The sequence below is a fragment of the Nerophis ophidion genome, linkage group LG17, assembly GCF_033978795.1.
Source record: "Nerophis ophidion isolate RoL-2023_Sa linkage group LG17, RoL_Noph_v1.0, whole genome shotgun sequence".
NCBI classification, from domain to species: domain Eukaryota; kingdom Metazoa; phylum Chordata; class Actinopteri; order Syngnathiformes; family Syngnathidae; genus Nerophis; species Nerophis ophidion.
In genome coordinates this window covers 7,902,140-7,917,926 of record NC_084627.1, presented here as the reverse complement: position 1 = coordinate 7,917,926, position 15,787 = coordinate 7,902,140, and the positions used below count along the sequence as shown (strand labels likewise).

The window sequence follows — 15,787 nt, the reverse complement described above, 5'->3', positions numbered from 1 at the left end:
ACATGATGTGTAACCTGCCATACGTGTGTAGCAGAATGCGTAACATGTTGTGTGACATGCGATACATGTGTACATAATGTGTAACATGTGATACACGTGTAACATCATGTTACACATGTGTAACCTCAGGTGTAACATCATGTGTAACATCAAGTGTAAAATCACATGTAACAGATGATACATGTGCAACATCACATGTAACATCACATGTACCAGGTCATACATTTGTAACATCATGTGTAACATGTGATGCATGTGTAACATCACACGTAACAGGTGATACATGTGTAACATAACGTCTAACATCATGTGTAACATCACATGTAACAGGTGATACATGTGTAACATAATGTGTGACATCATGTGTAACATGTGATGCATGTGTAACATCACATGTAACAGGTGATACGTGTGCAACATCACATGTAACATCACATGTACCAGGTGATACATTTGTAACATCACGTGTAACATGTGATGCATGTGTAACATCACGTGTAACATGTGATGCATGTGTAACATCACATGTAACAGGTGATACATGTGTAACATAATGTGTAATACAATGTGTAACATAATGTGTAACATCACATGTAACAGGTGATACATGTGTAACATCATGTGTGACATCATATGTAACATCACGTGTAACATATCATAACATCACACGTAACAGGTGATACATGTGTAACATCATGTGTAACATCATGTGTAACAGTCCACGCCAGGAAGTCTGAGCAACTTTATTCTACAATCTACAAAGTCCTGACAAACGCCATGGCCCACTTTGGACCACCATGGCTCACTTTGGACCACCACGGCTAACTTTGGACCACCATGGCTAACTTTGGACCAGCATGGCCCACCATGGCCCACTTTGGACCACCACGGCCCACTTTGGACCACCATGGCCCACTTTGGACCACCACGGCCCACTTTGGACCACCATGGCTCACTCGGGGCCTCAATGGCTCGCTTGGAGCCACAATGGCATACTAAGGGCCCGATGGCTCACTCGGGGCCGTACTAAGGGCCACTCGGTCGGGGCCAAAGTGACCTTGTGATTGTTCAGCAGCTTTTGGCCCTGCTTCCCAAAAGAAGAGAAACTGGAAAAAGTTTACCTCGGTGAGCGGCGGCTGCCTCAAAGTCACATGGTCCGGCTGGGGGCGGGGCCTAAGAAGGAAGTCCCGCCGAGTGCAATGTCAAATCTTCAAAGGGGCGGAGCCTATAACGTGCTGCTGAGTATCTCGGACACTTGGGCGTTGGTTTGGTCGTCCGAGTCTACGTCCTGACTGGCCGCTCCTACTGGCTCCTCCCCCACCACCTGCGCATCCTCCACAAAGATCCTGCGGACGTGGGGCCTCTGGTCACGGAGGCGGGCCTTACGGCTCTCCAGCACGCAGGTGGTGCGGCTCACATAGTTTAGGCCCTGCGTGGGGGGCGGGTCCTCGGGCAGGGGCGGGTCGGGGTCCCGCTGCTTGGTGTAGACGCCCTCGGACAAGGACCCCGTGTGACACTCGCCGCTGTGGCCCCTGAGCCAGCGCTGCGGCCCGCTGAAATACTGGCCCCGGTGGCTCCTGGAGAGCAGCTTGCGCTTGGACGGAGGGTTGGAGAGGGCCCTCGGGGGCGGGGCGCTCTCATGGGGGTCCTTAGAGAGAGAGAGGCCCTGCAGGTTCCGGGCGGTGTCGCATAAGGTTGGGGACAGGGGGAGGTCACCGGGGAACCTGGGGGACAGGGGGGTGCAGGGTGAGGTGGGCAGTGCTCTGGGCAGGGAGGGGGAGCGAGGCAGACCGGAAGCAAAAGGAGAGTCTTTGGTCTGAGATGGGGAGCGGGCCAGGAGGGGGGCCTCCTTCATTGCCGGGGTAAGAGGGAGGTCCTTTGGCGGGGGGGTGGTGTACCTGGTGAGAATCATCTGTTAGCAGCAAAGCAGCCTAGAGTGGGTCTGGACTATTATATTTTATGGACTAAAGAGTGCACCGGCATATAAGCCACCCCCCCACCCCCATATATTAGTCGCACCGGACTATAAGTCGCAGATATATACGCTGCGAAATTAGTTATTTACACAGATATATTTTGTAAATGTTTATTTACATACCTTAATTGTTTCCAAACTGTGTCTGTAACAAGGCAGTAAAACGGCCGATCAAACAAAACAAAAGCCATGGTCATGGACCCACTAGCTGCGCAAGCTCGCTCTCCAATCAGCTCAACGGACTCAATAACACCACGGTGACGTTTTGGTGAAGTTACTCAGCAATTTGTGAAACTGAAACAATACAACATTTAGCATATTAGCTAATGCTAACGGCGTTAGCTTGATTACATTACGACAGCACATACAGATATGGATGAACAACACTCCTACAGACATCACACATGGGACACTTTAGTAAGTAAGAATTGTTGTAGTTATATTTTAAAACTTACAAACGTTGTTTGGATTGATGAATGAAGGAACGCTATGGACGGCACTTCTACTTCCGTTTGAAAGCACTAAATGGAAGAACATTGCAACACCTTTTCAGCGTGTCCTCTTGTTTTCTTTAAAAACTATTTGCAATGTGGCTGTCAGAGAAGAACAATCCATAAGTCAGCCGCGCCGTATTATAAGCCGCAGGGTTCAAAGTGGAGGAAAAGAGTAGTGGCTTACAGTCAGAAAATTGACGGTAAATTTTTGTCACATTCCTCACATAAAACACGAGTAAAGAATGGCGTTTCCTACCCTGTGAAGACCTGATAAGTCCCAGGGAGAAAGAGATGATATGATATTATCTGCTCACGGATGCTACCTGGTGGTTGTTTGAGCAAACTGCAGCTAGTTCTGGATAAATGAACCTCCCCCCACCCCCAAGTCATATCAAAGACTTTAAAAATGGGAGCCATTACCTCCCTGCTTGGCACTCAGCATTAAGGCTTGGAATTGGGGGTTGAATCACCAAATATGATTCCCGGGTGCGGCCACCGCTGCTGCTCACTGCTCACCTCACCTCCCAGGGGGTGATCAAGGGTGATGGGTCAAATGCAGGGATTAATTTCATCACACCTAGTGTGTGTGTGTGTGTGTGTGTGTGTGTGTGTGTGTGTGTGTGTGACAATCATTGGTACTTTAACTTTAATGCTTCAGTCACACGCAGGATTCTCACAGGAATGACCGACTGTAATCTTTCGGTCGGACGACGACACTTCCTGCCTCGCGGGGAAAGGACTCACCTGAGCTCGTGGATCTGCAGCACGTCGGGGGCACTTCCTCCCAGGGAGTGCAAGGCCTGCTGGGACAGGTCCTGGGGGGGCGAGTACAGCAGGTCCAGCTCGCGGGGGCTCAGGGCGTCGCTGGAGTCGTAGTCGCTGTCCGTGGGCAGGAACACCTCCGAGAAGCCGTCCTCGTCCGAGCACAGCAGCGAGTCTGCGGGCGAGGAGCAGCCGGGTTCAAACCTCACCTGGACGCACCCGACCAGCACGCTCACCGCTGATGGCCTTCCTGTGGCTCAGCTGTGGCGAGGGGGACGGCGTGGGCGGGGAGTCCATGTTGGAGGAGGCGGAGTCGTTCTTTTGCTGGCCGGAGTCGCTCCCCGCCTCGCTGGCGTCCACCAGGCAGGTGACGGGAACGCCGCCGCGAGGGTGCTTGTAGCGAGCGTACTGCAGCGCGTCTGTCAGCCAGCGGAGGTCACGCCGCGTCTCGTCCAGCTGCTGCACCGCAAGAACACACACACACAACATGAGCAACAACAACACACACACACAACATGAGCAACAACAACACACACACACAACATGAGCAACAACACACACACACACAACATGAGCAACAACACACACACACACAACATGAGCAACAAGAACACACACACACACACACACACACACACACACGAGCAACAAGAACACAAACACACAACATGAGCAACAAGAACACACACACACACAACATGAGCAACAAGAACACACACACACAACATGAGCAACAAGAACACACACACACAACATGAGCAACAAGAACACACACACACAACATGAGCAACAAGAACACACACACACAACATGAGTAACACGAACACACACACACAACATGAGCAACAAGAATACACACACAACATGAGCAACAAGAACACACACACACAAAATGAGCAACAAGAACAGAAAAACACACAACATGAGCAACAAGAACAAACACACACACAACAAGAGCAACAACAACACACACACAACATGAGCAACAAGAACACACACACACACACAACATGAGCAACAAAAACACACACACACACAACATGAGCAACAAGAACACACACACACATGAGCAACAAGAATACACACACAACATGAGCAACAAGAACACACACACACAAAATGAGCAACAAGAACAGAAAAACACACAACATGAGCAACAAGAACAAACACACACACAACAAGAGCAACAAGAATACACACACAACATGAGCAACAAGAACACACACACAACATGAGCAACAAGAATACACACACAACATGAGCAACAAGAACACACACACACAAAATGAGCAACAAGAACAGAAAAACACACAACATGAGCAACAAGAACAAACACACACACAACAAGAGCAACAACAACACACACACAACATGAGCAACAAGAACACACACACACACACAACATGAGCAACAAAAACACACACACACACAACATGAGCAACAAGAACACACACACACATGAGCAACAACACACACACACACAACATGAGCAACAAGAACACACACACACAACATGAGCAACAAGAACACACACACACAACATGAGCAACAAGAACACACACACACGACATGAGCAACAAGAACACACACACACACACAACATGAGCAACAAGAACACACACACACAACAAGAGCAACAAGAACACACACACACACAACACAAACAAAAAAAACACACACACACAACATGAGCAACAAGAACACACACACACAACAAGAGCAACAACAACACACACACAACATGAGCAACAAGAACACACACACACAACACAAGCAACAAAAACACACACACACAACATGAGCAACAAGAACACACACACAACATGAGTAACAAGAACATACACACACAACATGAGCAACAAGAACACACGCACACAACATGAGCAACAACAACACACACACACAACATGAGCAACAAGAACACACACACAACATGAGCAACAAGAACACACACACAACATGAGCAACAAGAACACACACACACAACATGAGCAACAAGAACACACACACACACACACACAACATGAGCAACAAGAACACAAACACACAACATGAGCAACAAGAACACACACACACACACACACAACATGAGCAACAAGAACACAAACACACAACATGAGCAACAAGAACACACACACACACACACACAACATGAGCAACAAGAACACACACACACACACACACACACACACACACAACATGAGCAACAAGAACACACAAACATCACCACAACATGAGCACACAAACATCAACACAATACGAGCACACAAACATCAACACAAGACCACACAAACATCAACACAACTTGAGCAACAAGAACACACACACATCAACACAACACGAGCAACAAAAAACAAAAAGGTATGATTTTGACGACACTTTCAGGAAACGTCAGTAATGGAATGAAAAAGTAATATTCAAGTAAGAAAATGTGACAATTAGGTAAGACAATCAGGAAGATGATTTTATTTGCAATGCTGACAGAGGAGGATCAAGAAGAGAAAGATAAAGAAAAAGAAGAGAGGAAGAAAGAGAAAGAGGAAAAAGAAGGTCAAATAATAAGTAGTAGAAAAAGATGAAGTAGAAGAGGGAAAAAAGAATAAAGAGCAAAAGAAGACGGTGATGAGGAAGAAGAAGGAGAAGCAAAAAAGGAGGAGAAGAATAAGGAGGAACAGAAGGAGGAGAAGAAGAAGAAAAATGAGTAGAAGGAGGATGAGGAGGAGTAGGAAAATAAGTAACAGAAGAAGGAAAAGAAGAAGGAGATAAAGAAGGAGAAGAATAAGAAGAAGGAGAAGAAGGACAAAAAGAAGAATATTAAAAATGGGAAGAAGAAGAAGTAACAGAAGAAGGAAAAGGAGAAAGAAAAGTAAAATAAGAAGAAGAATAAGAACAATAAAAATGAAAAGGAGTAGGAGGAAGAAAAGGAGAAGAAAAACAAAAATGAGAAGGAGAATCCTAACAATAATCAAATGATAATAAGAATCTAATCACATTTCAATAATGATCTAATGTAATCTTAACAATAACCTAATCTAATAATAATCACTGTGATGAGGTGGCGACTTGTCCAGGGTGTACCCCGCCTTCCGCCCGATTGTAGCTGAGATAGGCGCCAGCGCCCCCCGCGACCCAAAAAAAGGGAATAAGTGGTAGAAAATGGATGGATGGATAATAATAATCAAATACTAGTAATGATCTAATCTAATCATAATAATAATATAATCCTATCAATAATATAACCCTAATAATGATCTAATCTTATCCTAATAATAATATAATCCTAACAATAATCAAATCATACTAATAATCTCATTGTAACAATAATCTAATCAAATCCTAATAATGTTCAAATCTCATCCTAATAATAATCTAATCTAATCCTAATAATGATGTAATGCAATCTAATCTCAATAATTATGCAAAGTAACCCTAATCATTATGTAATATAATCTAATCCTAACAATGATGTAATCTAATCTAACCCTAAAAATTATGTAATGCAATATTATCGGAATAATGATGTAATGTAATTTAATCCTGTTAATGATGTAATGTAATCCTAATAATGATGTAATGTAATCCTAATAATGATGTAATGTAATCTAATCCTAATAATGATGTAATGTAATCCTAATAATGATGTAATGTAATCCTAATAATGATGTAATGTAATCTAATCCTAATAATGATGTAATGTAATCCTAATAATGATGTAATGTAATCTAATCCTAATAATGATGTAATCTAATCCTAATAATGATGTAATCCTAATAATGATGTAATGTAATCTAATCCTAATAATGATGTAATGTAATCTAATCCTAATAATGATGTAATGTAATCTAATCCTAATAATGATGTAATGTAATCTAATCCTAATAATGATGTAATGTAATCTAATCCTAATAATGATGTAATGTAATCTAATCCTAATGATGATGTAATGTAATCCTAATGATGATGTAATGTAATCCTAATGATGATGTAATGTAATCTAATCCTAATAATGATGTAATCTAATCTAATCTAATCCTAACAATGACGTAATCTAATCTAACCCTAAAAATTATGTAATGCAATATTATCGGAATAATGATGTAATGTAATCTAATCCTATTAATGATGTAATGTAATCCTAATAATGATGTAATGTAATCCTAATAATGATGTAATGTAATCTAATCCTAATAATGATGTAATGTAATCCTAATAATGATGTAATGTAATCCTAATAATGATGTAATGTAATCTAATCCTAATAATGATGTAATGTAATCCTAATAATGATGTAATGTAATCTAATCCTAATAATGATGTAATCTAATCCTAATAATGATGTAATGTAATCCTAATAATGATGTAATGTAATCTAATCCTAATAATGATGTAATGTAATCCTAATAATGATGTAATGTAATCTAATCCTAATAATGATGTAATGTAATCTAATCCTAATAATGATGTAATGTAATCTAATCCTAATAATGATGTAATGTAATCTAATCCTAATAATGATGTAATGTAATCTAATCCTAATGATGATGTAATGTAATCCTAATGATGATGTAATGTAATCCTAATGATGATGTAATGTAATCTAATCCTAATAATGATGTAATCTAATCTAATCCTAACAATGACGTAATCTAATCCAACCCTAAAAATTATGTAATGCAATATTATCGGAATAATGATGTAATGTAATCTAATCCTATTAATGATGTAATGTAATCCTAATAATGATGTAATGTAATCCTAATAATGATGTAATGTAATCTAATCCTAATAATGATGTAATGTAATCCTAATAATGATGTAATGTAATCCTAATAATGATGTAATGTAATCTAATCCTAATAATGATGTAATGTAATCCTAATAATGATGTAATGTAATCTAATCCTAATAATGATGTAATCTAATCCTAATAATGATGTAATGTAATCCTAATAATGATGTAATGTAATCTAATCCTAATAATGATGTAATGTAATCTAATCCTAATGATGTAATCTAATCCTAATAATGATGTAATGTAATCCTAATAATGATGTAATGTAATCTAATCCTAATAATGATGTAATCTAATCCTAATAATGATGTAATGTAATCTAATCCTAATAATGATGTAATCTATTCCTAATAATGATGTAATGTAATCTCCTCCTAATAATGATGTAATGTAATCTAATCCTAATAATGATGTAATCTAATCCTAATAATGATGTAATGTAATCTAATCCTAATAATGATGTAATGTAATCTAATCCTAATGATGATGTAATGTAATCTAATCCTAATAATGATGTAATGTAATCCTAATAATGATGTAATGTAATCTAATCCTAATAATGATGTAATCTAATCCTAATAATGATGTAATGTAATCTAATCCTAATGATGTAATCTAATCCTAATAATGATGTAATGTAATCCTAATAATGATGTAATGTAATCTAATCCTAATAATGATGTAATCTAATCCTAATAATGATGTAATGTAATCTAATCCTAATAATGATGTAATCTATTCCTAATAATGATGTAATGTAATCTCCTCCTAATAATGATGTAATGTAATCTAATCCTAATAATGATGTAATCTAATCCTAATAATGATGTAATGTAATCTAATCCTAATAATGATGTAATGTAATCTAATCCTAATAATGATGTAATGTAATCTAATCCTAATAATGATGTAATGTAATCTAATCCTAATAATGATGTAATGTAATCTAATCCTAATGATGATGTAATGTAATCCTAATGATGATGTAATGTAATCCTAATGATGATGTAATGTAATCTAATCCTAATAATGATGTAATGTAATCCTAATAATGATGTAATGTAATCTAATCCTAATGATGTAATCTAATCCTAATAATGATGTAATGTAATCTAATCCTAATGATGTAATCTAATCCTAATAATGATGTAATGTAATCCTAATAATGATGTAATGTAATCTAATCCTAATAATGATGTAATCTAATCCTAATAATGATGTAATGTAATCTAATCCTAATAATGATGTAATCTATTCCTAATAATGATGTAATGTAATCTAATCCTAATAATGATGTAATGTAATCTAATCCTAATAATGATGTAATGTAATCTAATCCTAATAATGATGTAATGTAATCTAATCCTAATAATGATGTAATGTAATCCTAATAATGATGTAATGTAATCTCCTCCTAATAATGATGTAATGTAATCCTAATAATGATGTAATGTAATCTAATCCTAATAATGATGTAATGTAATCTAATCCTAATAATGATGTAATGTAATCATAATAATGATGTAATGTAATCTCCTCCTAATAATGATGTAATGTAATCTAATCCTAATGATGATGTAATGTAATCCTAATAATGATGTAATGTAATCTAATCCTGATAATGATGTAATGTAATCTCCTCCTAATAATGATGTAATGTAATGGCAGCAATGAGTGAAGAGAGGTTGTCCTCACATGGATGAAGTCCAAGATGAGTTGATGTCTCTGCCTGGCCGTTGACACCTCGCCATCCGTGATGGCCTCCCGCACGGCCTGCTGGGTAATGAGGGCGTCCAGGTCCAGCACGGAGGACAGGCGGCAGTACAGGCTGATGAACTTCTCCTTGTAGCTGCAGAAGTGCACTGAGGAGAGAGACACACCCACCCGTGTACAAGGAGCAGGTGGAGGTCCACACAGAGGAGTGTGTGTGTGTGTACAAGGAGCAGGTGGAGGTCCACATAGAGGAGTGTGTGTGTACAAGGAGCAGGTGGAGGTCCACATAGAGGAGTGTGTGTGTGTGTGTGTGTGTACAAGGAGCAGGTGGAGGTCCACACAGAGAGGAGTGTGTGTGTACAAGGAGCAGGTGGAGGTCCACACAGAGAGGAGTGTGTGTGTACAAGGAGCAGGTGGAGGTCCACACAGAGAGGAGCGTGTGTGTACAAGGAGCAGGTGGAGGTCCACATAGAGGAGTGTGTGTGTGTGTGTGTGTGTACAAGGAGCAGGTGGAGGTCCACATAGAGGAGTGTGTGTGTACAAGGAGCAAGTGGAGGTCCACATAGAGGAGTGTGTGTGTGTGTACAAGGAGCAGGTGGAGGTCCACACAGAGGAGTGTGTGTGTACAAGGAGCAGGTGGAGGTCCACACAGAGAGGAGTGTGTGTGTGTGTACAAGGAGCAGGTGGAGGTCCACATAGAGGAGTGTGTGTGTGTGTACAAGGAGCAGGTGGAGGTCCACATAGAGGAGTGTGTGTGTACAAGGAGCAGGTGGAGGTCCACACAGAGGAGTGTGTGTGTACAAGGAGCAGGTGGAGGTCCACATAGAGGAGTGTGTGTGTGTACAAGGAGCAGGTGGAGGTCCACACAGAGGAGTGTGTGTGTGTGTACAAGGAGCAGGTGGAGGTCCACACAGAGGAGTGTGTGTGTACAAGGAGCAGGTGGAGGTCCACACAGAGAGGAGTGTGTGTGTGTGTACAAGGAGCAGGTGGAGGTCCACACAGAGAGGAGTGCGTGTGTGTGTACAAGGAGCAGGTGGAGGTCCACACAGAGAGGAGTGCGTGTGTGTGTACAAGGAGCAGGTGGAGGTCCACACAGAGAGGAGTGTGTGTGTACAAGGAGCAGGTGGAGGTCCACACAGAGAGGAGCGTGTGTGTACAAGGAGCAGGTGGAGGTCCACATAGAGGATTGTGTGTGTACAAGGAGCAGGTGGAGGTCCACATAGAGGAGTGTGTGTGTGTGTACAAGGAGCAGGTGGAGGTCCACACAGAGGAGTGTGTGTGTACAAGGAGCAGGTGGAGGTCCACATAGAGGAGTGTGTGTGTGTACAAGGAGCAGGTGGAGGTCCACACAGAGGAGTGTGTGTGTACAAGGAGCAGGTGGAGGTCCACACAGAGAGGAGTGTGTGTGTGTGTACAAGGAGCAGGTGGAGGTCCACACAGAGAGGAGTGTGTGTGTACAAGGAGCAGGTGGAGGTCCACATAGAGGAGTGTGTGTGTACAAGGAGCAGGTGGAGGTCCACACAGAGAGGAGTGTGTGTGTACAAGGAGCAGGTGGAGGTCCACATAGAGGAGTGTGTGTGTGTACAAGGAGTAGGTGGAGGTCCACACAGAGAGGAGTGTGTGTGTATGTGTGTACAAGGAGCAGGTTTAGGTCTACACACAGAGAGGAGGGTGTGTGTACAAGGAGCAGGTGGAGGTCCACATAGAGGAGTGTGTGTGTGTGTGTACAAGGAGCAGGTGGAGGTCCACATAGAGGAGTGTGTGTGTACAAGGAGCAGGTGGAGGTCCACATAGAGGAGTGTGTGTGTACAAGGAGCAAGTGGAGGTCCACATAGAGGAGTGTGTGTGTACAAGGAGCAGGTGGAGGTCCACATAGAGGAGTGTGTGTGTACAAGGAGCAGGTGGAGGTCCACATAGAGGAGTGTGTGTGTGTGTGTGTAAAAGGAGCAGGTGGAAGTCCACACAGAGGAGTGTGTGTGTACAAGAAGCAGGTGGAGGTCCACACAGAGAGGAGTGTGTGTGTACAAGGAGCAGGTGGAGGTCCACACAGAGAGGAGTGTGTGTGTACAAGGAGCAGGTGGAGGTCCACACAGAGAGGAGTGTGTGTGTACAAGGAGCAGGTGGAGGTCCACATAGAGGAGTGTGTGTGTGTACAAGGAGTAGGTGGAGGTCCACACAGAGAGGAGTGTGTGTGTATGTGTGTACAAGGAGCAGGTTTAGGTCTACACACAGAGAGGAGGGTGTGTGTACAAGGAGCAGGTGGAGGTCCACATAGAGGAGTGTGTGTGTGTGTGTGTGTGCGTGTGTGTGTGTGTGTGTACAAGGAGCAGGTGGAGGTCCACATAGAGGAGTGTGTGTGTACAAGGAGCAGGTGGAGGTCCACATAGAGGAGTGTGTGTGTACAAGGAGCAGGTGGAGGTCCACACAGAGGAGTGTGTGTGTACAAGGAGCAGGTGGAGGTCCACACAGAGAGGAGTGTGTGTGTACAAGGAGCAGGTGGAGGTCCACATAGAGGAGTGTGTGTGTACAAGGAGCAGGTGGAGGTCCACACAGAGGAGTGTGTGTGTACAAGGAGCAGGTGGAGGTCCACACAGAGGAGTGTGTGTGTACAAGGAGCAGGTGGAGGTCCACACAGAGAGGAGCGTGTGTGTACAAGGAGCAGGTGGAGGTCCACTTAGAGGATTGTGTGTGTACAAGGAGCAGGTGGAGGTCCACACAGAGAGGAGTGTGTGTGTATAAGGAGCAGGTGGAGGTCCACATAGAGGAGTGTGTGTGTACAAGGAGCAGGTGGAGGTCCACATAGAGGAGTGTGTGTGTACAAGGAGCAGGTGGAGGTCCACACAGAGAGGAGTGTGTGTGTACAAGGAGCAGGTGGAGGTCCACACAGAGAGGAGTGTGTGTGTACAAGGAGCAGGTGGAGGTCCACATAGAGGAGTGTGTGTGTGTGTAGAAGGAGCAGGTGGAGGTCCACACAGAGGAGTGTGTGTGTACAAGGAGCAGGTGGAGGTCCACATAGAGGAGTGTGTGTGTGTACAAGGAGCAGGTGGAGGTCCACACAGAGGAGTGTGTGTGTACAAGGAGCAGGTGGAGGTCCACATAGAGGAGTGTGTGTGTACAAGGAGCAGGTGGAGGTCCACACAGAGAGGAGTGTGTGTGTACAAGGAGCAGGTGGAGGTCCACACAGAGAGGAGTGTGTGTGTACAAGGAGCAGGTGGAGGTCCACATAGAGGAGTGTGTGTGTACAAGGAGCAGGTGGAGGTCCACATAGAGGAGTGTGTGTGTGTACAAGGAGCAGGTGGAGGTCCACACAGAGAGGAGTGTGTGTGTACAAGGAGCAGGTGGAGGTCCACACAGAGAGGAGTGTGTGTGTGTGTACAAGGAGCAGGTGGAGGTCCACACAGAGAGGAGTGTGTGTGTACAAGGAGCAGGTGGAGGTCCACATAGAGGAGTGTGTGTGTACAAGGAGCAGGTGGAGGTCCACATAGAGGAGTGTGTGTGTACAAGGAGCAGGTGGAGGTCCACACAGAGAGGAGTGTGTGTGTACAAGGAGCAGGTGGAGGTCCACACAGAGAGGAGTGTGTGTGTACAAGGAGCAGGTGGAGGTCCACACAGAGAGGAGTGTGTGTGTACAAGGAGCAGGTGGAGGTCCACATAGAGGAGTGTGTGTGTACAAGGAGCAGGTGGAGGTCCACATAGAGGAGTGTGTGTGTGTACAAGGAGCAGGTGGAGGTCCACACAGAGAGGAGTGTGTGTGTACAAGGAGCAGGTGGAGGTCCACACAGAGAGGAGTGTGTGTGTGTGTACAAGGAGCAGGTGGAGGTCCACACAGAGAGGAGTGTGTGTGTACAAGGAGCAGGTGGAGGTCCACAGAGAGAGGAGTGTGTGTGTACAAGGAGCAGGTGGAGGTCCACACAGAGAGGAGTGTGTGTGTGTGTGTGTACAAGGAGCAGGTGGAGGTCCACATAGAGGAGTGTGTGTGTACAAGGAGCAAGTGGAGGTCCACATAGAGGAGTGTGTGTGTGTGTACAAGGAGCAGGTGGAGGTCCACACAGAGGAGTGTGTGTGTACAAGGTGCAGGTGGAGGTCCACACAGAGGAGTGTGTGTGTACAAGGAGCAAGTGGAGGTCCACATAGAGGAGTGTGTGTGTGTGTACAAGGAGCAGGTGGAGGTCCACACAGAGGAGTGTGTGTGTACAAGGAGCAAGTGGAGGTCCACATAGAGGAGTGTGTGTGTGTGTACAAGGAGCAGGTGGAGGTCCACACAGAGGAGTGTGTGTGTACAAGGTGCAGGTGGAGGTCCACACAGAGGAGTGTGTGTGTACAAGGAGCAGGTGGAGGTCCACACAGAGGGGAGTGTGTGTGTGTGTACAAGGAGCAGGTGGAGGTCCACACAGAGGAGTGTGTGTGTACAAGGAGCAGGTGGAGGTCCACATAGAGGATTGTGTGTGTACAAGGAGCAGGTGGAGGTCCACATAGAGGAGTGTGTGTGTGTGTACAAGGAGCAGGTGGAGGTCCACACAGAGGAGTGTGTGTGTACAAGGAGCAGGTGGAGGTCCACACAGAGAGGAGTGTGTGTGTGTGTACAAGGAGCAGGTGGAGGTCCACACAGAGAGGAGCGTGTGTGTACAAGGAGCAGGTGGAGGTCCACATAGAGGATTGTGTGTGTACAAGGAGCAGGTGGAGGTCCACACAGAGAGGAGTGTGTGTGTATGTGTGTACAAGGAGCAGGTTTAGGTCTACACACAGAGAGGAGGGTGTGTGTACAAGGAGCAGGTGGAGGTCCACATAGAGGAGTGTGTGTGTGTGTGTGTGTGTGTGTGTGTGTGTACAAGGAGCAGGTGGAGGTCCACATAGAGGAGTGTGTGTGTACAAGGAGCAGGTGGAGGTCCACATAGAGGAGTGTGTGTGTACAAGGAGCAGGTGGAGGTCCACACAGAGGAGTGTGTGTGTACAAGGAGCAGGTGGAGGTCCACACAGAGAGGAGTGTGTGTGTACAAGGAGCAGGTGGAGGTCCACATAGAGGAGTGTGTGTGTACAAGGAGCAGGTGGAGGTCCACACAGAGGAGTGTGTGTGTACAAGGAGCAGGTGGAGGTCCACACAGAGGAGTGTGTGTGTACAAGGAGCAGGTGGAGGTCCACACAGAGAGGAGCGTGTGTGTACAAGGAGCAGGTGGAGGTCCACTTAGAGGATTGTGTGTGTACAAGGAGCAGGTGGAGGTCCACACAGAGAGGAGTGTGTGTGTACAAGGAGCAGGTGGAGGTCCACATAGAGGAGTGTGTGTGTACAAGGAGCAGGTGGAGGTCCACATAGAGGAGTGTGTGTGTACAAGGAGCAGGTGGAGGTCCACACAGAGAGGAGTGTGTGTGTACAAGGAGCAGGTGGAGGTCCACACAGAGAGGAGTGTGTGTGTACAAGGAGCAGGTGGAGGTCCACATAGAGGAGTGTGTGTGTGTGTAGAAGGAGCAGGTGGAGGTCCACACAGAGGAGTGTGTGTGTACAAGGAGCAGGTGGAGGTCCACATAGAGGAGTGTGTGTGTGTACAAGGAGCAGGTGGAGGTCCACACAGAGGAGTGTGTGTGTACAAGGAGCAGGTGGAGGTCCACACAGAGAGGAGTGTGTGTGTACAAGGAGCAGGTGGAGGTCCACACAGAGAGGAGTGTGTGTGTACAAGGAGCAGGTGGAGGTCCACACAGAGAGGAGTGTGTGTGTACAAGGAGCAGGTGGAGGTCCACATAGAGGAGTGTGTGTGTACAAGGAGCAGGTGGAGGTCCACATAGAGGAGTGTGTGTGTGTACAAGGAGCAGGTGGAGGTCCACACAGAGAGGAGTGTGTGTGTACAAGGAGCAGGTGGAGGTCCACACAGAGAGGAGTGTGTGTGTGTGTACAAGGAGCAGGTGGAGGTCCACACAGAGAGGAGTGTGTGTGTACAAGGAGCAGGTGGAGGTCCACATAGAGGAGTGTGTGTGTACAAGGAGCAGGTGGAGGTCCACATAGAGGAGTGTGTGTGTACAAGGAGCAGGTGGAGGTCCACACAGAGAGGAGTGTGTGTG

The 15,787-nt window shown here is 44.9% G+C and overlaps 1 protein-coding gene across 6 annotated transcripts in view; it reads right to left on the bottom strand.

Moving 5' to 3' along the window:
* Window positions 1-742: 742 nt before the first annotated feature.
* Window positions 743-15,787, bottom strand: part of ankfn1 (ankyrin repeat and fibronectin type III domain containing 1) — a 167,371-nt gene continuing 152,326 nt past the window's right edge. For all 6 annotated transcript variants that reach the window (XM_061876025.1, XM_061876024.1, XM_061876026.1 and 3 more), the window contains 4 exons: window positions 9,719-9,885; window positions 3,468-3,690; window positions 3,214-3,406; window positions 743-1,898 (listed from right to left, as the gene is read on the bottom strand). In XM_061876025.1, the coding sequence (XP_061732009.1) occupies window positions 1,226-1,898; window positions 3,214-3,406; window positions 3,468-3,690; window positions 9,719-9,885 (1,256 nt within the window). In that variant the 3' untranslated portion in view covers window positions 743-1,225. The remainder of the gene's footprint in view (window positions 1,899-3,213; window positions 3,407-3,467; window positions 3,691-9,718; window positions 9,886-15,787) is intronic.